At 43.1% G+C, this 24,838-nt stretch overlaps 1 protein-coding gene across 5 annotated transcripts in view; it reads left to right on the top strand.

The window, feature by feature from the left end:
- LOC124031235 (sodium channel protein type 8 subunit alpha-like) overlaps window positions 1–24,105 on the top strand; it is a 167,616-nt gene extending 143,511 nt beyond the window's left edge. For 4 of the 5 annotated variants that reach the window (XM_046342269.1, XM_046342267.1, XM_046342271.1 and 1 more), the window contains 14 exons: window positions 261–434; window positions 663–1,019; window positions 1,455–1,616; window positions 1,787–2,080; window positions 5,821–5,938; window positions 6,288–6,442; window positions 7,320–7,493; window positions 9,652–9,774; window positions 15,477–15,761; window positions 16,058–16,111; window positions 16,291–16,428; window positions 16,549–16,653; window positions 16,871–17,141; window positions 18,829–24,105. In XM_046342269.1, coding sequence (XP_046198225.1) covers window positions 261–434; window positions 663–1,019; window positions 1,455–1,616; window positions 1,787–2,080; window positions 5,821–5,938; window positions 6,288–6,442; window positions 7,320–7,493; window positions 9,652–9,774; window positions 15,477–15,761; window positions 16,058–16,111; window positions 16,291–16,428; window positions 16,549–16,653; window positions 16,871–17,141; window positions 18,829–19,994 — 3,576 coding nt within the window. In that variant the 3' untranslated portion in view covers window positions 19,995–24,105. The remainder of the gene's footprint in view (window positions 1–260; window positions 435–662; window positions 1,020–1,454; window positions 1,617–1,786; window positions 2,081–5,820; window positions 5,939–6,287; window positions 6,443–7,319; window positions 7,494–9,651; window positions 9,775–15,476; window positions 15,762–16,057; window positions 16,112–16,290; window positions 16,429–16,548; window positions 16,654–16,870; window positions 17,142–18,828) is intronic. The other variant, XM_046342268.1, reaches the window with a different exon arrangement.
- Window positions 24,106–24,838: the final 733 nt, after the last annotated feature.

The following is a 24,838-nucleotide window of genomic DNA, read 5'->3' as shown; positions in this document are numbered from 1 at the left end:
TACAATAACATTTTACTTTTTTTGTTTTTACAGAATAATGCTGTGTCATTGGTTACTGTACTTACTTGCCACTAGCTGCCTGTAAGTTCCTGTCAAATTCATGGCAATCCCTTTACAGTGTAAATTGCACCTTCGATCCTTGAATTGAATTTCAATGAATCTCCTGAATTGAAGTGGGGTTGACCCCAACCTTGTGTCCTACACTGGCAGCTTGACCCTAGGATCAGACTGTTAACCTTTTTCTCTCTTTGCACTCACAGGTTTTCACTGGTATCTTTGCTGGTGAGATGTTTGCCAAGCTGGCTGCCATGGATCCATACTACTACTTCCAGGAGGGCTGGAATTGTTTTGACAGCTTCATTGTGACCCTCAGTTTAGTCGAGCTGGTATTGGCTGACATTGAGGGTCTGTCTGTGCTCAGGTCATTCCGATTGGTGAGTAAGAAAAGGTGTGGATTGGAATGAGGGACCGTATTGATAACCCTATGGCCCTGATGTTCAGAAAATTCACAGCAGGTGGGGGAAAGGGTTCACTCTGCAGCAGAGTTAGCTTGACATGACTAATTCCCAAATACTCATAGAATATGATCAACATTTATTGAAATGTAACCCCCGCTCATTCAATTCTGTCTCCCCTCCCCTCCCCCTCTGTCTCTTGTCTAGCTGAGAGTGTTCAAGCTGGCCAAGTCGTGGCCCACACTCAACATGCTGATCAAAATCATTCACTCTTCTGTGGGAGCCCTGGGAAACTTGACCTTGGTGCTGGCCCTTATCGTCTTCATCTTCGCCGTGGTTGGCATGCAACTGTTTGGAAAGAACTACAAGGACTGTGTTTGTAAGATCGCTATAAGCTGTAAGCTTCCTCGTTGGCACATGAACGACTTCTTTCACTCATTTCTCATGGTGTTTCGAGTTCTGTGTGGGGAGTGGATCGAGTCCATGTGGGACTGCATGGAGGTGGCCGGCCAGAACATGTGCATGATCGTCTTCTTGATGGTCATGGTCATAGGCAACTTGGTGGTAAGAAAAACAACCTTTGAAATATGGGAGAGACTATAATGACACAGTTCACAGTTAAACCGACAAGCAAAAAAATAACATTGACCCTTACCTTAACCCTAAACTTAATTAAGCAAACCCTTAACCCTGACCCTAACCTAATTTGATACAATTCTGAAATGAAATATTGGTTTGGACATCAGTTGTCCTCATAGCCATTTCCTTGAATTATCCATATTTGAGTAGCAGTTTCTTGCATACCCTACTTTTTGAAGATCAGGCCTCTCTTTACTTAGCGAATTTGAACTAAGTAGCGTTTCTGCATCCACATGTAACTCATCCAATAAATATGGTTTGAGCCTTAGCATTTTGGTCTGGTAAAGCCTGATGTCAGAAAGTTAGCGGTTAGTGACACATCTGCTTAGACCTTCTGTATATGCACGGCCCTCTCCCCAGGTGTTGAACCTGTTCCTTGCCTTGTTGCTGAGCTCGTTCAGCGCAGACAACCTGGCACCCTCGGACGATGACGGAGAACAGAACAATTTGCAAATAGCTGTCGGTCGAATAAAGACGGGGATTGCCTGGGCCAAGGTCTTTGTAGCCGAGGTTATGAAGAAGGTACGCTGTGATGTCATGTCCTCTATGTTCTGTTATGTATGGCATCACTCTGATGTCATTGTTGAATTATTTCTGGGTTGTTTTTACACCAAGACAAACCCCTGTCCCAATGTAGTTGAATGCCAGTAGTTTTGTCTTGACTGATTTTTAAATATATTTCTGATTGCGAGGAGGAGGAAGAAGCAGAGGACGAACAGAAGCCTCTTGATGAGTTTGACGAGAAGCTTAACTGCATTGCAAACCAGAAGGGCATAGACATCAACCGTGAGTTGGACTACATCAACGGCACTACCAGCGGCATCGGCAGCAGCGTGGGCAAGTACATGATCGACGAGGACCACATGTCCTTCATCCACAATCCCAACCTAACCGTGTGCGTTCCCATTGCGGTCGGGGAGTCAGACTTCGATAACCTCAACACTGAGGACTTCAGCAGCGAGTCAGACGCGGAGAACAGCAAAGACGTAAGTATGGAGTGATGGGGGTGATATATTCTTTGTATGTTATTTAAATCTAGAAACATATACTTTTGGGTGGGGGCATAGGGTTATATATGGGGGAGGTGGGTGGGTGATGAAGGTGATTCATCGGGAAAGGGGGAGGGGTGTTTTGGGTGCTTGGTTGGGTGGAAGCTTTGACGAAGTTCTGTTAGAGATTTAGGATAAGTTGTGACTTTATCAAATAAAGTGGTTTCATCATTCTCTGTGAATTGGAGTGATGTGTTAGCATCCACTCCTCTAAGATCGCTCATACTTCTGACTTCTTAGGAGTTACTTGTAAGTTTTCACAGAATGTAAATAAATTAGCTAGCTTCGAGTAGCTGAATATGTCATCACCACATAACTGCAAAAGTGACAAACTGACACGCATTCATATTTCTTAAAAACAACTTTATTACAAGGAGTGCTATACTACACAGGTGCAGCTCGTTAACTTGAGGTGATCAGGTGTTTCTTCGTAGCTAGCTTGGTGGCCATAACACTGCTAGCTAGCGTGATCAGGGGTTTGTATTTGAATGGCCGTTAGAAAGGCTTCTTTCTGTATAGACCCTCTTTGATTTAGCTAAACCTCACCCAACTTAACATGTTTCATAGCTAAACCAACAGAATGTATTTTTCAAACCTAGATAGCTAGCTACTGAAACAAATTCAAACAAATCTGTAACTCAAATCAGAAATCAGAACAGTAATAGCTTAAACCATCCAAAATATACAGCTATTTTAGTAATCGCAGTCTTTCACAAGTTGAACCGTGGCTAATGTGTTTGCCTTTATCCGCCACCAACTCTCCTGATGAGCAGAAGGAGGTAATGTATATGTTTTGTTAGCAAATGCAAGCTACAATAAGCCAATGATGAGACTGTGATCATAGAAATAGTATTCCTAGACGTGGAATAGCCCCCTGGACCATGGCATTTTGACTCCCCCCTCATGGGTACACTCAATATGGCTGACATGGTATGCTGAATTACTACGTTAACATGGAATGTTCATTCAAATGATGATGTGGCTTTGTAATGTCAATTGTTTTGACTGTGAATAAAGCACAAATTGAATGCTGTACTTCCAGCTTTATTTTTTGATCATGGGCACACTCAAAATGGCCGTCGGTCTACCATCACTGACCCATTGACTTGAATAGGGATGTCCATTCTAGGAATTCTATTTCTATGACTGACTTTGACGGTAATGTATAGCTACGTTTATGTTAGCTAATACAAGCTACAATAAGCCAATGATGAGAAAGACTGACTTTGTGACTAAATAGGATTTAGCTAAGTGTGTCAACAAAGTGCTTACTTTCACTTGCGCATCTTCCTAGAAAAAGTTAAACTTCAGAAAACAAATGAATCCCAGCAAATATTTATTCGTTATAGCAAAACCTCATGCCTCAAGCTCATTAGTATGCTTGCTCCCTCTACTAACCACTATTGCTATCCAGCATATTCCTTTTAATTAATGTGCTTGCTTCAGTAAGACCACTACTGTTAAATAGCTGATGCAATCGCTCAAAATTTCTTTAGGAAATGTACCTTTTCTAGTTATAAATGTAGCATGATGCTTTGCAGAGTAGCCAAATACATGCCGAGGTTCTTGGGATTGCAGTCAATGTACTGTAGTAGATGATGTAATGGCTTAGAGTGTGTGTGTGTGTGTGTGTGTGTGTGTGTGTGTGTGTGTGTGTGTGTGTGTGTGTGTGTGTGTGTGTGTGTGTGTGTGTGTGTGTGTGTGTGTGTGTGTGTGTGTGTGTGTGTGTGTGTGTGTGTGTGTGTGTGTGTGTGTGTGTGTGTGTGTGTGTGTGTATATGCTATGCGTGTCTTTTTATCCACTCATCAACACTGGACTGAGCAGTGAACACAGAGCAGTGAACACAGAGCAGTGAACACAGAGCGGAGAACACAGAGCAGTGAACACAGAGCGGTGAACACAGAGCGGTGAACACAGAGCGGTGAACACAGAGCGGTGAACACAAAGGGGTGAACACAGAGCGGTGAACACAGAGCGGTGAACACAGAGCGGTGAACACAGAGCGGTGAACACAGAGCGGTGAACACAGAGCGGTGAACACAGAGCGGTGAACACAAAGGGGTGAACACAGAGCGGTGAACACAGAGCGGTGAACACAGAGAACACAGAGCGGTGAACACAGAGCGGTGAACACAGAGCGGTGAACACAGAGCGGTGAACACAGAGCAACACAAAGGGGTGAACACAGAGCATGAACACAAAGGGGTGAACACAAAGGGGTGAACACAGAGGGGTGAACACAAAGGGGTGAACACAGAGGGGTGAACACAGGAGACGTCGGATCACCTGACGTTTCAGAACATTTGTTTAGACATGGCAGTACCACTGACTCTGCAGACTGACAGTCAGACAGATGAACACGGCTTTGTGTCTGTGAACGTGTGGGAAAGGTCCTCCTCACTTGTACAGTATGTGGATATGTTGGGGAGCTCTGATGCTTGGGTCACCTTGACCTGGATTGCAGGGGGAAGGCATGCAGCAGCTCCAATACCTGTACCAGATCCCCAGTCTGCTTCGCTCCCTGTCTCCACCAACCACACGGCAGGCTGTCTTGCAGCTAAGCCAGTGACAGCCCAGCCCTGCAACGCTTGGATGGACACAGAGCCCCTGTCAGCCAATCAGGGATCTGTCTGGCTGTTTGTGTTAGAGAGAGAAGGGGGGAGAGAGAGTGTGTGTGAGAAAGAGGAGCACAGTCCTGCTGAAGATTCAGGATTCTAAAGTGCAGCGTCATTCTTCAGTGAATTGGATTGGCTCTGTGGGTGTGCGTATGTGCGTGAATGCTTGTGTGTCCTGGTTCACCTTAAGTTATCGTTCAGCTGTGAGATGATTTATTAGGTTGGCTAGACCAGGCATATACTGTATGTCTGTTTAAATGTTTCTACCTAAGCTGGTCGAGATCAGCCTCAATACGTTTACATTTTAGGCCTATATGTTGAATCCTCTCTTCATAACCATTTCTCTGTAATCAGATCAAATAATGCGTTGGTAATTGTGGTTGTTTGTAACTCACAGACACAACAGTCCAGCATCATTACAATGAATTAGACATGAATTTAAAAGCCCAGGCATATATGTTAAGGCAATCCTTCCCCCACCTCCCTTTAACTAACATGTTTATCATATCAATTCCCCTCTTGAGTGGCACATGTTTATGTCCTGTGCGTCAAGTAAATGTCTTTACCACTGGATCTAAAGCTGTAGTCTATTTGCATAAAGAGCAACAAATCATGCATCACTGTCAAATCTGCAACTGCATATTTATCAGTGACCAGCCCTATTAATGTAATCAATCAGCACCCGAGGTTAACGACTAGTTAGCTAGTTAATATTGCTAATAATACTAATGTCGGGGTGAAATAGACAAGGTTACCCACAACTCCATGGTTGGAATGCAAGAGAATGTGTTAAACATGCAGACAACATTTAACATCTAACCTACAACTGCAAGACAGAGTTTTTCCTGGTTAGGTTATGTTGCCTTTAAATCATGATGCCTATGATCTACTGTATCCACCGAAAGGGTGAGCGGGTGACTAGTGGATGTTTTTGTAGTCAGTGGGTACCACTATGCAGTATCTTTGTACATACTAGCTCATAAAACCACAGAATGTTCAGTGATGTTAGGAATTTAATTTGAGGTTCCTCCTCTCCTATATCTCTCCTGTTGTCTGTCTCAGCTTGATGACACCAGCTCTTCGGAGGGCAGCACCATAGACATCAAGCTTGACGTGGAGGAGGTGGTGGTGGTGGAGGTTGTGGAAGAGTTCCTGGACCCAGACGCCTGCTGGACAGATGGTAACTAAGAACTTACAGACACAGGCTTCAGTCTGGTCACAATAGCACTTAGCATTTAATGTATGCGAACTGATATCAGTTTAAGCCATGCCAAGTGTGGGTCTGTGAGTGTCTGTCCTCATCTCCAGTCTGTCATAATGAGGGCATCTTGTGTGCGTGTGTAGTTAATTAAGTGTACATGCCCAAAACTTATGTGTGTGTGTGTGTGTGTGTGTGTGTGTGTGTGTGTGTGTGTGTGTGTGTGTGTGTGTGTGTGTGTGTGTGTGTGTGTGTGTGTGTGTGTGTGTGTGTGTGTGTGTGTGTGTGTGTGTGTGTGTGTGTGCGTGCGTGCGTGTGTGCCCTCTTCCAGAATGTGTTGCCAAGTATACGTTTTTGTACTTGCCCATCGACCATGGCTGGGGGAAGCACTGGTGGTTCCTGAGGAAGACAAGTTACCTGATCGTGGAGCACAACTGGTTTGAGACCGTCATCATCTTCATGATCCTGCTCAGTAGCGGGGCGTTGGTATGCAGACACACACACACACACACACACAGTTCACCTCATACCACACCATTACGTACTGTCTTACAGAAACCATATCAGTTCTGACAGAATGTACTGAAATGTAATAATTAAATGAAATATTTTATTCCCCCTTCTTGCGAAGTGTAAGTCTTAGCGAGATCATTACTTTTCCTTTATTCTGCGACTGTTGCTAATGGGCAATAAAGTGCTGTAATACACCAGCCTTTTAACTGAAGGAATCCAGCTTAGGTTGCAGCTTTCTGGGAGACTGTAGCCAAATGGTGATTCAGAATACTTACGTGTTCAGGAATGGACAGAGGGATATATCCTATAGGATAGTGGGTCTAAGGGGACTATTAACCCTACAGTACAGAGAGAGCCTGTTCCATCACATACAGTAGCCTACCTCCTTTCACTGCTGTGGGCTCTATGTAAACACCACACATTCTGAGAAGATTCAATACATTGTTGTATCAGAGAGAATTCTAAATTCACATTCACAAAATTTGCCATGAACGTAGGCCAGTATCAACTTTAGCACAGTTGAATCACAAGACATTAAAGACTCAATAAGTAAGTAACATTTCTGTAGAGAAAAAAATACTGTGGCTTTTTTATATAATGTAACACTTTTTGGAGGACTGAGATAGGATGATATTTGCTCATGTTCCCCATTGCACCTTTAACACTGTCATTTGAGGATAATTCATATTTCAACAGGAAAAGCAAACGTCAAAACCAGCTAAAACACCTTTAACCATAGAAAGGGTCAGGAGTTTTTTACATGGTCAGGAAAAACTCAGAGGCATAATCCTAAAACAAGACGTCCAGTCACGTCAGTGTTAACATGCTGGTGTTCTGTTCCCTCCCGCAGGCCTTTGAGGATGTGTACATAAATAAGAGGAAGACCATCAAGATTATCCTGGAGTACGCCGACAGCGTGTTCACCTATATCTTCATCCTGGAGATGGTGCTCAAATGGGTGGCCTATGGTTGGGTCAAATACTTCACCAACGCCTGGTGTTGGCTGGACTTCTTCATTGTGGATGTAAGTAACTTCTCCAACAGACTCTGTTATTTCCTGCCCCCTCTTAGGATTTTCCCCCTCTTCTTTTGTGCTGGTCTCTCTTTCAATATTATTTTTTATCTCTCTTGCTTTGTCTTCTTCATGTTCTTCTTCTCTGGCTATCTGTTGTCTCTTGCTCTTCTCTCTCTCTCTCTGTGAGAGATGACGAGCTTTAGTGTCCTCCTCCCATGTTGGATGCTGTTTCCCTTCAAGCACACTGTAGCTGTAACTAGATTGCTATTTGTTCCTGATCTGAGACGACGTTGATAATAAGGGACTTGAATATCTCAAATGATGCTGCAGTATGGCCATTGAGCACTGATCGCAGATTCTAGGTTATGAACAGGACATCAAATCATTGCCTATTGACATAGACCATTTAGCCGGCATAGAAAAACACCGCACAGGAGAGTGGGATAAGTTAAGCAACTTACTTTTTAAAACAGTGTCTCTTTATTTCCCAAACACAATTCAATCATAATCGCTTTTTGGTTTTTATATTCCGTTTAAGCATCTTTTAACACTGTCTTAACACCTAACAAACCATTTAAAAAAAAAACACTTTTAACATAGGCCAGGCCCTGTTGTTACGTCATATCCCAGCGATAACGCCTTGCATTACACCTGGGAAGAAAACATTTCAATTTTCTCAACTTACCCCATGGCCATTGGCTCAACTTACTTCAAGGCAAACATTTGGACTATATTAGCCCACACAGCTACAAGGATGCACTTTCATGCTAGCTTAAAGAGACCCCAACTGATGTATAGAACAATCTTAAAATAATTACTTTGGTTTAGATTACAAACATCATGATACCTCTAACACAATATATTCATTTGACTTGTTGAAAATCTGTTTTTTTGGACCTAACTTGCTTACCACTTTTCTTCCTTCACTGACTCAATGAATGATGATCTCTGCTTAAATATTTGGTCAAATTATACATTTTGTGTATGGTTTCCTAGAAACAAGGGTGGCTCAACTTACCCCTTTGTCTGACTCTCCCCTATGGGGGCATATACACATATACAGGGGTGGAATGAGTGGTGACAGGCAGGACGAGTGACTGGGACAGTCCCTCCCCCCCAAAAAACATTTTTAATGTTTACATTTCACACATCACAATGCCACACTAGCTGCTTGACATGATTTTTGCAAATCTGTTCCATTTCTCAAAGGCCATCCAACAGTCCCGTCCTGTCCCCCCCCCCCCCTCCACCTGCCAGTATCACATTATCATGGCCATGAGAGACAGAGGGGAAGTGAGCTCAAGTTTTCTAACAGGTGTGGTGTCCCGTGGTCTCTTTGCCTCTCTGGCTCCTTGCTCCTCTCTGTCCTGTAACTACTCTACATCTTGGGTCCCGTGGGTCTCCATATGTAGGCTATGGCTCCCTCATGAGTACAAGTTTTGTTCTAGAATAGAATGAAATGTGAGTATAAGATGGCTCAGACATGTGCACATTCAACCTGTACCTTCTCTCGCAGGTACCTGTAACAGTGTATCTCTTTAAATTAAAAGGAATGTTGAACTGCAGTCGAAAAATCTTGGGGGCTGGTGGTTGAGAGGCCAGGGTAAGGTTCTTGTGGTTTTGTCTCGGGACTCTCCCTTTCACAGGTTGTCCTCTCTCCTATTCGTCCCCACAAATGCCCTCACCTTCCTGGCTCCCATTCTCCATTCTTATACTCAACTGGTACTTTGTGAGTTGTGTGAATAGTGTGCGTATACTGTGTCAATTTGAGTTAATATTTAATATCTCCTATCAAATGTCCCCTGTTTGATTTGGCTACCTCTTTTTCTCTCTTCCCTTATTTTTCCCCTCTTTTTCTGTCAACCACATGTTTCTAACAAGGTACACTGTAAAGCCTTTTTTCAAGCTTCCCTAAATATCCAGAAAAAAATTGGGCCACCTATTATTCCTTGAACTCTGCAGATGATTTAACCGCTGCTGAACTTTACTCTCTTTATATACAGTTTGTGTACATATTGGTACTATATGCATACATATATAAACATGCATATATATGTATAAATATCTATATGTGTTATTAATTTTCTCCAGCAAATTGGTCCATCTGTCTCTGTTACCAATTCTAACTGTTTGGACCCTCTCTCTTCCTCTCTCTCTCTGTGTATAGGTGTCTATAATCACTCTTATAGCTAATGCGATGGGCTACTCCGATCTAGGGCCCGTTAAATCACTACGGACATTGAGGGCCTTGAGGCCCCTTAGGGCCCTGTCTCGCTTTGAAGGGATGAGGGTAAGATCTAAAACACCAGGCAGCTGGTCCATCTGCATGTCCATTCATTAATTACAGAACCCATGCATGCTATAATGAACTAGAAAGCAAAAATAATGTTAGAAAAATACTACACATGCTCATCTATGATACACTATTTGCATGAAAAGATCATTTCAGAAAGTCATGATGCAGCTGATATGAAAGCAATGATTATCTCAAGTATGGATAAAGTATGCATTTGAAAGCAATTCCAGGTTAATTGTAATGTCAAAAAAGTGTATAGTTGTGGAACTTATGAAAGAAGACTGGAGAATGAAGTCACTCATCCCATATGAATGAATGTCATTTTTTCTGAAACTGGCCATGTATTGTACTTATTTTAGAGTCTTCACTTCTACTATCGAGCTTTCAAGCAAGAGATCCTTCCTGTACCATGTTCCATCATCTACTGTTTCACAAGTCTCACTCAAACATTCCAATGGCACACATGACTTACAATAATCACCCCAGCAAACTTGGCCCCATGTGGGTATTCAGTGGGCAAGTTGGGCATGGGCTAGCCCACACCAGCCCAAACCGGGCTAGCCATCACCAGCCCAACAAAGGCTGGCACACACGAATCCCTCACCAGCCCTAAATCACAGAGTTTTCTAACCCAGAGGCCAAACAGGCCAATACTTCTGGGAACGCCTCTCCAAACAGGCTTGACAGACCAGACCGGGGTTTGGGATGTCAATGAGAGAAGTGAAAAATTCATCCTTAGTTGTTCATTTTTTTAAATCGATTTCTAAAAAACATATTAAAGTAGCTAAACATCCTTGTAGAAGTGACAAACTGACACATTAAAATGTTGGTCAAAAATAACTTTATTTCGAAGGAGTGACTTTGATTTGATGGCCTGCACATGCGCAGTTCGACGCATGTGTCAAACTGTTTCTGTGCATGAGTTTAGCTAGGGGATTTCTATTGGAGAAGCTGTTTCTGTGCATGAGTTTAGCTAGGGGATTTCTATTGGAGAAGCTGTTTCTGGGCATCTTCATACTGAACCATCTTTGCCGAAATGGGCTAGCCCTCACCAGCCCAACACAGACTAGCCCTCACCAGCCCAACACAGGCTAGCCCTCACCAGCCCAACACAGGCTAGCCATCACCAGCCCAACACAGGCTAGCCCTCACCAGCCCAACACAGGCTAGCCCACACCAGCCCAACACAGGCTAGCCATCACCAGCCCAATACAGGCTAGCCATCACCAGCCCAACACAGGCTAGCCATCACCAGCCCAACACAGGCTAGCCCACACCAGCCCAACACAGGCTAGCCCACACCTGCCCAACACAGGCTAGCCATCACCAGACCAACACAGGCTAGCCATCACCAGCCCAACACAGGCTAGCCCACACCAGCCCAACACAGGCTAGCCATCACCAGCCCAACACAGGCTAGCCCACACCAGCCCAACACAGGCTAGCCCACACCAGCCCAACACAGGCTAGCCCACACCTGCCCAACACAGGCTAGCCATCACCAGCCCAACACAGGCTAGCCATCACCAGCCCAACACAGGCTAGCCATCACCAGCCCAACACAGGCTAGCCATCACCAGCCCAACACAGGCTAGCCATCACCAGCCCAACACAGGAAGCCATCACCAGCCCAACACAGGAAGCCATCACCAGCCCAACACGGGCCAGCCCACACCAAGCCCAACACGGGCCAGCCCACACCAAGCCCAGCACGGGCCAGCCCACACCAAGCCCAGCACGGGCCAGCCCACACCAAGCCCAGCACGGGCCAGCCCACACCAAGCCCAGCACGGGCCAGCCCACACCAGCCCAACACGGGCTAGCCCTCACCAGCCCAACACGGGCTAGCCCACACCAGCCCAACACAGGCTAGCCCTCACCAGCCCAATACAGGCTAGCCATCACCAGCCCAACACAGGCTAGCCCTCACCAGCCCAACACAGGCTAGCCCTCACCAGCCCAACACAGGCTAGCCATCACCAGCCCAACACAGGCTAGCCATCACCAGCCCAACACAGGCTAGCCATCACCAGCCCAACACAGGCTAGCCCACACCAGCCCAACACAGGCTAGCCCACACCAGCCCAACACAGGCTAGCCCACACCAGCCCAACACAGGCTAGCCATCACCAGCCCAACACAGGCTAGCCCACACCAGCCCAACACAGGCTAGCCATCACCAGCCCAACACTGGCTAGCCCACACCAGCCCTACACAGGCTAGCCATCACCAGCCCAACACAGGCTAGCCATCACCAGCCCAACACAGGCTAGCCATCACCAGCCCAACACAGGCTAGCCATCACCAGCCCAACACAGGAAGCCATCACCAGCCCAACACAGGCTAGCCATCACCAGCCCAACACAGGCTAGCCATCACCAGCCCAACACAGGCTAGCCATCACCAAGCCCAACACAGGCTAGCCATCACCAAGCCCAACACAGGCTAGCCATCACCAAGCCCAACACAGGCTAGCCATCACCAGCCCAACACAGGCTAGCCCACACCAAGCCCAACACGGGCCAGCCCACACCAAGCCCAGCACAGTCTAGCCCACACCAGCTACTTCATAACGTAGAGGCGGGGGCTCATTAAAATATTTGTGGGTGTGGTGTGCACAGTTATTTTTGTGCAACCATTACTGAGTGTCATTCCAGTTTAAGGATTGCATTGTGTGATGCCCCAAAAAAGTATTGACTTGTAGACTGCAAATGAAGAAGTGTTTCCAAAAACTTAAATAAGTGCATGTGGCATATAAGGAACTTAACCGTTTCTCTTGTAAAAAATATATGTATGATTGTAACAACTTGGTTGTCTACAATGTAACACATTTGCTAAATACCTTTAAGGTTGGAATATTATACAATTTACTTAAAGCTACAAATTGTAACTTTTTAGGCGACCCGACCAAATTTACTGAGAAATGTGAGTTATGGATCTTTAGTTCCCGTTGAAAGCAAGTCTAAGAAGAGTTAGATATGTTCTATGTGTGCTATTTTTATGCTTTCTGTTCTGAACTTTCGGTTTTGTACATCAGCTGAATATACAATATTTTTGGTTATGGAAAATATAGTTCACAGCGGTTTAGATGGTACAATGACTATCTATACAATAACTGCTTGTTTTGTCACATAAACTGAAGTTAGGCTAACTATTAGAATTTTAGCAACCAGGAAATGGCGGCACGATTTCCGCATAGTGCATCTTTAAGTAAATAAGTTACATTTGAATAAATACCTGGCCTGGGGCCAATGTGGAGCCGATGAGCAAAAGCACATTGGCTCAGTTTGGGCAGTACAGGGGGCCAATAGCTTAGCCTGCATAGGGCCCACATCGTGCCAATGTGGTCATGTTTGCTGGTACCAGTTTCCAGTAAGCATCATTATAGATGATAGGCTTTTTTGTTGAAGCTTTGGCACGTGACGCCTACACCAAGTGAGACGCATAGTAGCATTTCTCACAGTTCAATATACCATAGTCTCTTATTGGTTTTAAGTTTCAGGTAGTATCATCAGTCCATTTCCTGTGAAAAATTTTAGCACTGGTTGTTATTCTTGAAAATGTTGGTCTTGTCTCCTCTCCAACTTGTACTTCCTACACAACCTCCAATATGTACAATTCAGATCTGTCTACTGTTCCCCCCACATCCCTAGTTATGTCATGTCACCAGAGTTTGGTGAAGTACTGTATATCAAGCATCAGAATTACTGTTTCTGTCTGGACTTCATCTGGCTGTAGCATTGTGTTGCAAAATATATTTATTATATCTGTATCGCTGAACCCGCGTTACAGCGTGGTTTGAACTTTAAAGGCAATGTTCCTGTGTTTGAGGAGACTGCATTCACAGTATGTCAGCTTACTCAGAAAATACCTTTCAATGATCTGTCTTGCAATCTGTAAAGCTTCAGCGATACAGTTCGAATAGAGCCCTCAACCTCCATAATACAGGATCATAACATCTTCACAGAATTTCGTAGGCCTAGTTATGAAGAGGGAACCAGGTACATCTTCACATCATTATGATGTCCATTTAGTGAGGTTAGCTCCCTAGTCTACTCATCAAATCAAATTGTATTTGTCACACTCACCTTACAGTGAAATGCTTACTTACAAGCCCTTAACCAACAATGCAGTTTTAAGAAAATAACTAAAAGAAAGTAAGAGATAAGAATAACACATGATTAAATAGCAGCAGTAAATAACAATAGCAGGGCTATATACAGGGGGTACTGGTACAGAGTCAATGTGCAGGGGCACCGGTGTCGAGGTAACTGAGGTAATATGTACATTTAGGTAGAGTCATTAAAGTGACTATGCATAGATAATAACAGAGAGTAGTAGCAGTGTTCTGGGGGGGGGGTTCAATGTAAATATTCTGGGTAGCCATTTGATTAGCTGTTCAGGAGTCTTTTGGCTTGGGGGTAGAAGCTACTTAGGAGTCTCTTGGGCCTAGACTTGACGCTCCGGTATCGCTTGCAGTGCGGTAACTAAGTGTGTGTTTAGTTGAGGTCTTTTGCCATAACCACAACACATTCTGAGGGAAACCTTCAGCAAAGTCCACTCATCTCAGTTCTGATTGTCTTGACAAGGTGGGAACATGACTCTGTACATGTGCCTGTATGACTGTGCATGCCAGGCTCAGCTTAGCTGTCTGTCTGAGAGCTGCTGGGTGTTCTGCATTAAAACATCCAATGTACATCGTCAGAGCATCACACTGTGTGCTGCTGCTGACACCGCCACAACCTTTCCAGGCACCTTTACTTCTAAGAGTGTACTCATTAAAGGTTTCAAATAGGTACACCAAAATTCAAAAGGCACTTGCACATCTGAACAATTTTATTTGCAGGTGCATGGCAACAGTTGAACAAGATGAAGGAAAAAGGAAACCGCACACTACTCTTGATAGTATCACTGATATTTAATAAGCTTATGTATCGGCCTCACGGCCTTCATCAGAACTTTGTGATTTAAAAAAAAATGTGCACCCTTATGTAGACCGAACCCCACCCACATCCGTTCTACACATCGAAAAGGGTTGGAGGCGAAGGAAAAACAAATAAGTGCTACCAAATATAACAATATGCATTTCATAAATATTACAAAAGTGTATAAGTAAGACTTATTAAACACTTCTGTAAAACCACAATGAGGACATAGCAAGTTTACATTCGTCATTGGGTACATCGTACGGAAAACATCAGAGTAATCTTAAATAGGCACATAGTTCATGGTCAAATAGGTACACCAAAACTGGGACCTCAAAGTATTCACTGTGCTTCACCCATTTTTTTATTGTCACTTACACGAGATAGATGCAGTGAAATGTGTTGTTTTACAGGGTCACCCATAGTACAGTGACTTCTGGCACAAATTAGAGCCTTGCTCAAGGGCTCATCGACAGATTTTTCACCTTGTCAACTCAGGTATTCAAATCAGCAACCTTTCGGTTACTGGTCCAACGCTCTAAACACAGGCTACCTGCCGACCCCATTTTAACACCAGTATGCCTCATTGGTGACGTCAGTTGTATATGATAGAGTAATAGCAACATAGAAGTAGTAGTCAAGATAAACCAAACTGATGTGCAAATCACGTAAGTTATATGACCTTTATCTCTGAGAGGGAGTGGGTTTATGTTTGTATATATGTGTGAGTTGTATCTCATGCTGCTCCTGTTTCCTTGGTTACGTGTGTAGGTGGTGGTGAATGCCTTGGTGGGAGCCATCCCCTCCATCATGAACGTGCTGCTGGTGTGCCTCATCTTCTGGCTCATCTTCAGTATCATGGGGGTCAACCTATTTGCAGGGAAGTATTACTACTGCTTCAACGAGACCTCAGAGGAAAACTTTAAACCCGACGTCGTCAACAACAAGACTGAGTGCTTTGCACTAATCAACGCAAATTACAGTGAGGTCAGGTGGAAGAATGTCAAGATTAACTTTGACAATGTGGCTGCAGGATACCTGGCACTTCTACAAGTGGTGAGTTCAAGGTCTTTCCTATCAATGTTTTGACTTTTAACTAATTTGGCCCTCCCATTGTGGAGGTCAAAGTTGATTGGACATTGAACAGTACTTAGACTGCAGGATTCAATTCTCATATTTTTTCAATCAATGGCTTCTTACTGTACCTCTATCTCTTTCATCTTGTAATTTTCCTCCTTCCTCTTCAACACCTCATTCTAATTTTCCTCTCTTTCTGCTTTACCTTCATTCTTCTTCCTCATGTTTCTTTTCCCTGTTTTCTCACATGACTTTATATCTCCCCTCTCTCACAGGCCACGTTTAAAGGCTGGATGGACATAATGTATGCGGCCATTGATTCTCGGAAGGTAGGCCTGTCACTTGTATGAGATTTGTCTCCTTTTTGTTTGTTGGTTGGTATTGATGTAACGTGTTCCAGAAGAACCTACCAATACTAACTTGTAACGAAAAGGGCTTTTGAACCCACAACTTGCAATGTAATGAGGGACAATTTGGAGCTTGAATGTCTTTTTCCTGCTCTCTGTAGGTGGAGGACCAGCCGATCTATGAAGACAACATCTACATGTATATCTACTTTGTTGCCTTCATCATCTTTGGCTCTTTCTTTACCCTCAATCTCTTCATTGGTGTCATCATTGACAACTTTAACCAGCAAAAGAAAAAGATAAGACCTATTTTCCTTATTCCATGGACCTGTTGATAAGATAAAACTAGGTTAAGAAGAGGTTCCCACATTCTTTGGCTCAACACGGTTGTAACCAGATGTTTTCTTGTCTCCCTTTACTTTGGAGGTCAGGATATATTCATGACAGAAGAGCAGAAGAAATACCACACTGCCATGAAAAAACTTGGCTCAAAAAAACCACAAAAACCTATTCCAAGACCACTGGTGAGTCTCTTCCTATGGTTCCTTTAGCCCAAGGGCTGCTTTGGGGAGGGTTATTCAGAGTTCTAATTAAGGTAACATTCAAAATACATGTCAAACTAAACTTTACTAACCAACAGACCTTCCAGAATGTACCCTAACAAAATGTGCCTTGCTTTGATTTGTTAAATCTACTAACTCTCTTTATCTTTCCTCCATAATGTTTTGTCTTTTCTCTCAGAATAACTTTCAGGGCCTGGTATTTGACTTCGTAACGCAGCAGGTCTTTGATATATCTATTATGATGTTGATCTGCCTCAACATGGTGACCATGATGGTGGAGACGGACGATCAGTCAGAAGATACTGACACTATTCTCTACTGGGTCAACTTCGTCTTCATCGTTGCCTTTACTACCGAGTTTGTGTTAAAGCTCTTTGCCCTTCGCCACTACTACTTCACCATTGGATGGAACATCTTTGACGTGGTCGTGGTCATTCTCTCAATTGTTGGTCAGTAGTGATTTCATCCCTTTTCTCCTACATGCAGTTTGCCTATTGTCATCCTGGTATTTGAGTCCTAAATCAAATCAAATGTTATTTGTCACATACACCTGGTTAGCAGATGTTAATGCGAGTGTAGCGAAATGCTTGTGCTTCTAGTTCCGACAATGCAGTAATAACCAACAAGTAATCTAACTAACAATTACAAAACTACTGTCTTATACACAGTGTAAGGGGATAAAGAATATGTACATAAAGATATATGAATGAGTGATGGTACAGAGCAGCAGAGGCAAGATACAGTAGATGGTATCGAGTACAGTATATACACATGAGATGAGTATATAAACAAAGTGGCATAGTTAAAGTGGCTAGTGATACATGTATTACATAAGGATGCAGTAGATGATATAGAGTACAGTATATACGTATGCATATGAGATGAATAATGTAGGGTATGTAACATTATATAAGGTAGCATTGTTTAAAGTGGCTAGTGATATATTTTACATCATTTCCCATTATTAAAGTGGCTGGAGTTGAGTCAGTGTCAGTGTCAGTCTGTTGGCAGCAGCCACTCAATGTTAGTGGTGGCTGTTTAACAGTCTGGTGGCCTTGAGATAGAAGCTGTTTTTCAGTCTCTCGGCCCCAGCTTTGATGCACCTGTACTGACCTCGCCTTCTGGATGATAGCGGGGTGAACAGGCAGTGGCTCCGGTGGTTGTTGTCCTTGATGATCTTTATGGCCTTCCTGTAACATCAGGTGGTGTAGGTGTCCTGGAGGGCAAGTAGTTTGCCCCCGGTGATGCGTTGTGCAGACCTCACTACCCTCTGGAGAGCCTTACGGTTGCGGGCGGAGCAGTTGCCGTACCAGGCGGTGATACAGCCCGCCAGGATGCTCTCGATTGTGAATCTGTAGAAGTTTGTGAGTGCTTTTGGTGACAAGCCGAATTTCTTCAGCCTCCTGAGGTTGAAGAGGCGCTGCTGCGCCTTCTTCACGATGCTGTCTGTGTGAGTGGACCAATTCAGTTTGTCTGTGATGTGTATGCCGAGGAACTTAAAACTTGCTACCCTCTCCACTACTGTTCCATCGATGTGGATAGGGGGGTGTTCCCTCTGCTGTTTCCTGAAGTCCACAATCATCTCCTTAGTTTGGTTGACGTTGAGTGTGAGGTTATTTTCCTGACACCACATTCCGAGGGCCCTCACCTCCTCCCTGTAGGCCGTCTCGTCGTTGTTGGTAATCAAGCCTACCACTGTTGTGTCGTCCGCAAACTTGATGATTGAGTTGGAGGTGTGCGTGGCCACGCAGTCGTGGGTGAACAGGGAGTACAGGAGAGGGCTCAGAACGCACCCTTGTGGGGCCCCAGTGTTGAGGATCAGCGGGGTGGAGATGTTGTTGCCTACCCTAGAGTCCTAGAACTTGAGTTGCTGTTTCAATTACTAGAATTGCTCTGTTTTCTTAAAAAAATAATCTGTGTAGAAATATCACATAATTATGAAATTTAAGGCTTGGGAAAGTGAGATCATAGTTAACATCTCCCCCTAGTGGCCCAACAGTCACAGGACAGTTTGTATTATTTAAAAATGTCTATATGACAGTGTTATGGATTTAAGGAAACATGCTAAAAGGGTTGCAGAACATACCAGCAATAATACATTTCTCCCTATCCTCTTCTGTCTGCTTCTCTATCCAGGCATGTTCCTCGCAGACATCATTGAGAAGTACTTTGTCTCTCCAACCCTCTTCAGGGTGATCCGACTGGCTCGAATCGGCAGAATCCTGCGTCTGATCAAAGGGGCCAAGGGCATTCGGACTCTACTGTTTGCCCTGATGATGTCCCTTCCTGCTCTGTTCAACATCGGGTTGTTACTCTTCCTGGTTATGTTCATCTTCTCTATCTTTGGCATGTCTAACTTTGGCTATGTCAAACATGGGGCAGGAATCGACGACATGTACAACTTTGAGACATTTGGCAACAGCATGATCTGCCTGTTTATGATCACTACGTCTGCCGGCTGGGACGGTTTGTTGTTACCCATTCTCAACTACCCCCCAGACTGTGACCCACAACTGGAGAACCCAGGTGCACCGAATACAGGTGACTGCGGCAACCCCTCGGTTGGGATTTTCTTCTTCGTCATGTACATTATCGTCTCCTTCCTAATTGTGGTCAACATGTACATTGCCATTATCCTTGAGAACTTCGGCGTTGCGACTGAAGAGAGTGCCGACCCGCTCAGCGAAGACGACTTCACGACCTTCTACGAAATATGGGAGAAGTTCGACCCAGACGCCTCGCAGTTCATCACCTATGGCAAGCTTGGTGACTTTGCAGACTACCTAGAGCACCCGCTCCGTGTTCCAAAGCCCAACACTATAGAGCTGATCTCCATGGACTTGCCCATGGTGAGCGGGGACCGGATCCACTGCCTCGACATTCTGTTTGCATTCACCAAGCGGGTACTAGGCGATACCGGAGAGCTGGACATGCTGAGGGATCAAATGGAACAGCGCTTTATTGCGGCGAACCCGTCCAAAGTGTCTTATGAGCCCATTACCACTACTCTGAGGCGCAAGCAGGAGGACGTGTCGGCCAAAATCATCCAGCAGGCCTATCGAAACTACCTGGCTAGACGTGGCTTCAAATGCAAGCGCAGACCGGCCAATAACAATAATGTAAAGAATGGTGGGACGAATCCGGAAAAGGAAAAGAAGGAGGGCACGCCCTCCACTGCCTCTCTCCCCTCCTATGACAGTGTAACCAAACCTGACAAGGAAAAACAGGATGATAATGAAGGAAAGGCAGGGAGGAAGGAGAAGGGCAGAAACCAAAAATCCGTCAGGGAATCTAAGTGTTAGAATATTGGAATAATAATAACAGTAATAACAATAATAATTATAATAATGTAACTTCAAGCAAAGCGAGAGGAAACCATCTAACCCACACAGATGTACAGATTATTTCATTTGCAAGAAAGAAAAATAATAATATTAATAATTTTGTTTAAAGACTTCATACTATTGATGCAGAGTGAAGCAGCTCCGTCTCTTACAGCTTAAAGAGACTTGAACTTGATTTAAACCAAACATAATCAGCGTACTGTGTGACATTGTTGCATCTAGACTACTGATCTTAACAAAATGGAATGAAAAACAGACTAAATATGAAAGAAATGGGCAGTTCCCTGACTGGTGGACTACACATAAGGAACAGAACTTGTCACTAAGAGGAATGAATGAGAAACGCTGATAAGGGATCTAATGTGTGGGATTCCCGCCAGCAATGGATTCCCATGGAAATACAGAGCTATGCAGGAAAAACATGGAAATACTGCTCGACTTGAAGAATCACCTTCGAAAAGCAGTCAGAAGGAACTCTGTATCATTGAATTTAGTCATTCATGGAGTACATTTATGTACATTATCAGTCTATATGAACAAACAGAACAGCTGAGGAGAGAAAGACAAAACCCCATAGTAGCCTAAAGTAAGGGTTTTCCATGTGGGTTGTTAATGCTGAATATAGAATCTCCACATCATTTGAGCGGCAAAAAAAGGTTTTAAAAAACAACAATCAACAATTTTCCCATGTCACATAACTCTTCCTCACCTTCAATCTTTGTTATACCCACATCAAAAGGCTTTTACTACATGGGCTTTCACACCAATTTGTTAAGGGGCTGTTGATTAGGGAGTCATCTTGGGCCAAGGGCTTACATTTACTCAGTCATATTTCCAAACAAATGCATAAATAATTGTGCTTGTTCAATGCATAGTAATGACTTGCATGATGGCATGTTTTGATCAGAAATCTTGCATGAATAATCATAGTCCACAAGACACTAATACTCAGACCACAACAGTGGCTCGACCATAGGTTTGAGGTTGTCCACTGTCAAAAATTCAACGTTAGAAGTAAATCATTAGTATTATGATGAGAAACTTTGTGTGGAATGAATACCAACATTGTGGATTGTATGAGGAGAAATACAAAATGTTATTGCTGCTATGGGATGCAGAAGAGAAGGGAATGGATGTCTGTGTGTATGTATTATTGAGTGGATTTGGTGGATCGTTTTAAATCTTAAAAAGCTTATATATAATTTGAATGCAGCAATATCACATACCTAATCGACCATGCCATCTGCCTTTGTTTTTGTGTTGGATGAGGGCATTGTGGGAGTGTCTAAGTGTGCAGGGAATTGATGTAGCAAGGTGGTTTCCATTTCTGTTTTTTTCTCTAAGGGCAATTTAGACTGTTCTACAAGGTTTAAGTGTAGAAAGAATATTGTATTTCTGTTTCCAATAACTGCTGTTTTATTTCCTTATCATGTGCTGATTCATTTGTACATGTTGTTATGGTTATCTAGTCTGTATCAATTTAACATGTATTTTCAGCCATTTATTTAATGTGGTTGAGAGAGTTAATCTTGTGCTAGGAGATTAGAGAAAAACAGAAATTGGTTTATGTGGAGAAGCCTTGTTGCTCATAGTCACCCCTTGTCCTTGGAATGGGAGTGGGTGAACAGTACCCCCTGCTGCCTATTCTGTTTTTTGCTGTCATTGTTAGACAGAGATCCTAGAACTGTACGCAATGCTTGAAGAGTTCACCCCTTTATCTCAGGAGATATTACAGATGTATTATAATGAGCTCTGCAACTAAATGCAAGTTAATGTGATGAGAGTATTTATGAAACACTTTTTCCTATGATTTTGTGTGATGTTATGCTACCCTATTCGACAATGGTCTCGGCTGGCAATAGCTAGGGCAACCAGTCTATCAGGGGCCACTTTAGAGCTTCCCGTAAAAGACATTTAGAAATATAGGGCTAGAAGCATCTCATTGAAAAAGCAACATTTCGCTCGCTTGTAAGGGCAGCGTTTGTATCAATAGTAAATTATATTAGTGGTTGTGTAGCTATGGATTTAGGTTAGGTCTGAATAAAATACAACAATAACAATAATACTGCTCACCCCAAATATCAGTCATAGGTACTTAGGAAACAATGTGAGGAGATGTCATGAAAGGGAAAATGGATATGTTAGTTTGAGCAGAACACTAAATTCTATGAGAGGCAAAACAGGTATGTGAGCACGAGAGAGCAAGCCCCATAATTCGAAATTTGAGAAAAATGTGCTCCAAAACCTCTCATCAGCCATTTTACTCCACTTACCTAGCAAGTATATCTCGTAACAAATACCAAATAGTGAACAGAGCACTTGATGCATTGTAAAGGTACTGTGAGCCGTAAAACGTTAAGAAGACACCCAAGCTTTTGCACTTCCTGTTGTGCAGTGATGTCACTACCTTCCTGTTTATGAATAAATCCCCAATCCCCTTCTCAAGTTCTATGGTCTAGTTGCTGCATGAGATCTCCAAAATCAGTGTGGGTGTTAAGTTGAACCAAATAAAACTCTGAATGATAAGCATAAAAGCAACTGCTGTCCATTTTTCTCCATCCCCATCAAGGATATACATGTATAAATGTATAAACAGAAAAATGTAAAAACCTTAAATCAATTTGAAAAACAAAATGAGAAAAAATTATGTACAGTTCAGGCTGTGTTGTAAACGGCACAAATTGCTGAAGTTAAGAATGAACTTTTTAAGAGACTATAAATAATGTAATATATCATTTTATTTTATGCGTGCATGCATGCGTAGTTTTTTGTAAATACAGAAATACTTAAACTACTGCTATTAATCTAATATGAATAACCGTAAATAGAATGGCTTCCAGCTGACACCCCTTGTCACACTTGTTAGACTCTGACACATTTGTTAGGTGGAGTAGATTTTTGGAGTCACTTTTCACATTAAAAAAGGGAGTAAATAAAAAATATATATTAAAAAGAAAAAACAATATAAATAAAAATCAATACATATATAGAGCTATACACACACACACACACACACACACACACAGAATATATAATATATATATTCTAATATATGTCCTCAACTCTCCCTTCCACTCCATGTACTGGGGAGAATGCAGTGCACCCGACTAATAACTCCCATTTCTTTTTTTGTGTGCAATATGTTCAGTGAATGACCAAAACTCTGGCCTGCCCAGGATCACTATGTACTGGGGAACAGCGTACAATGGCTGCTTGCTGAGGATTGTGTAGCCTGTGTTGGTGAGAGGATTGCACTACCAGCACACCCTTTTGTACATGTCTGAAGATGTCTTGCCCACAACTTCTCCCACCTCTTCCCGCTGAATATAAACACACAAACACATACATACTGTACACACACACTCTCCACCCTGAGACAAGCCGGCGCTGGCCGGTCATTATGCCCCGGTATCCTGAGCCTCAGGTCGCCTTGTGTGACAGCTTTTTACTTGTTTTAGCGCTGACCTTCCTCCAGGTTCCCCCTAAACACACCAGTGCAGTTTGGATTTATTGTTATTTTCTAAACAATGCATCTGATAATTTCATGGTTTATTGCTTTTGTTATTTCTATTTGTTTCTTGGTGCAATATCTCTTAATGGCATGTGCCTTTCAGCTGCCTTTTTAGACTTTACAATACATCAGTAAAAATGATATATCCAAACCCAATGGTTTAGTGAATCAAAATGGAGAGAAAACATCACCTAGACTAGATCAACAGAACTAACATCTTATAGTAATCTATTGCAAGTGCTCTCTCGGTATTCTGTTCACTGATCATTTAGCTGGCGAGAGAGCTTGCCTTCTGTTTTACACTTGGGTTCAATTCTGGTGTGGATTTATGAAATTATTTATGTAGCCTTTATTTTGTAGCATGACTGAGACCTGTTATTTGTTGGGGTTTTTGTGTTGCCAAAAATATTTTCTTAAAGCTTTTTGAGTGTCATTGTTATCTCTTGCCACTAATACAGTCAGAGAGAGGACAGCGTTGCACAACCACTTGGGACTAAGTGAGAATCAGTGAAAGATTGTCTTCATTTGAGCACGAATCAATTTCCAAACAATAAAGCAGCCTTCCAGTTATGCTTCATAGTGGTGTCTTTTTTTTCTAGAAAATGATTAACTACAATTTATGTATATACATGAGAGGAAAGTTTCTCATTTGGTTTTCATCACAGACTTTAAACGAATTTCAGTGTAGATTTACAGTAATAAACAGAAAGACTAGTCATCTGAAATCACAGCAAGGTCAGTAGTGGATCTTGTCTGCAAGCATCTAACCATATCTTTATTAAAAGGATAATACCTCAAGTAGCACAGCATAGTGTGTGTGTGTGTGTGTGTGTGTGTGTGTGTGTGTGTGTGTGTGTGTGTGTGTGTGTGTGTGTGTGTGTGTGTGTGTGTAAAGTGGCCCACTGAATGAGAGAGGGAAGGAAAGACGAAGGGTAAAAACTGTGCTGCAGTGCAGATAGATGAATGCGGTGGCCTGGGCTGAGTCAGCAGCAGCCTGCTCTCAATACTGTAGTGTACTGTAGGTCTCCCTCCCTCCCTGTCCCACAACCTACTGCACACAAGGGGAAGGGGAAGGAAGTAAGAGAGGAAAAAATACATGAGCAGTAGGAAGACAGAGAGAGAGGAGATGCTGGGATTTGTTAATGTGAAAAATGTATGCTATGTATTACAACGTAAAAAAATACCTGGGCATTTCTGAACTGATATGTGAATGCACAATTGTAGACTCCTAAATCATACACACAAACAGACATTTTGTAATCGACTCATATGATGTTCTAGTTTAAAGTGG

Source organism: Oncorhynchus gorbuscha, linkage group LG03 (genome assembly GCF_021184085.1).
Source record: "Oncorhynchus gorbuscha isolate QuinsamMale2020 ecotype Even-year linkage group LG03, OgorEven_v1.0, whole genome shotgun sequence".
Classification (NCBI taxonomy): Eukaryota; Metazoa; Chordata; class Actinopteri; order Salmoniformes; family Salmonidae; genus Oncorhynchus; species Oncorhynchus gorbuscha.
The sequence above is the reverse complement of the archived record's forward strand: the minus strand, read 5'-3'. Positions and strand labels throughout refer to the sequence as shown.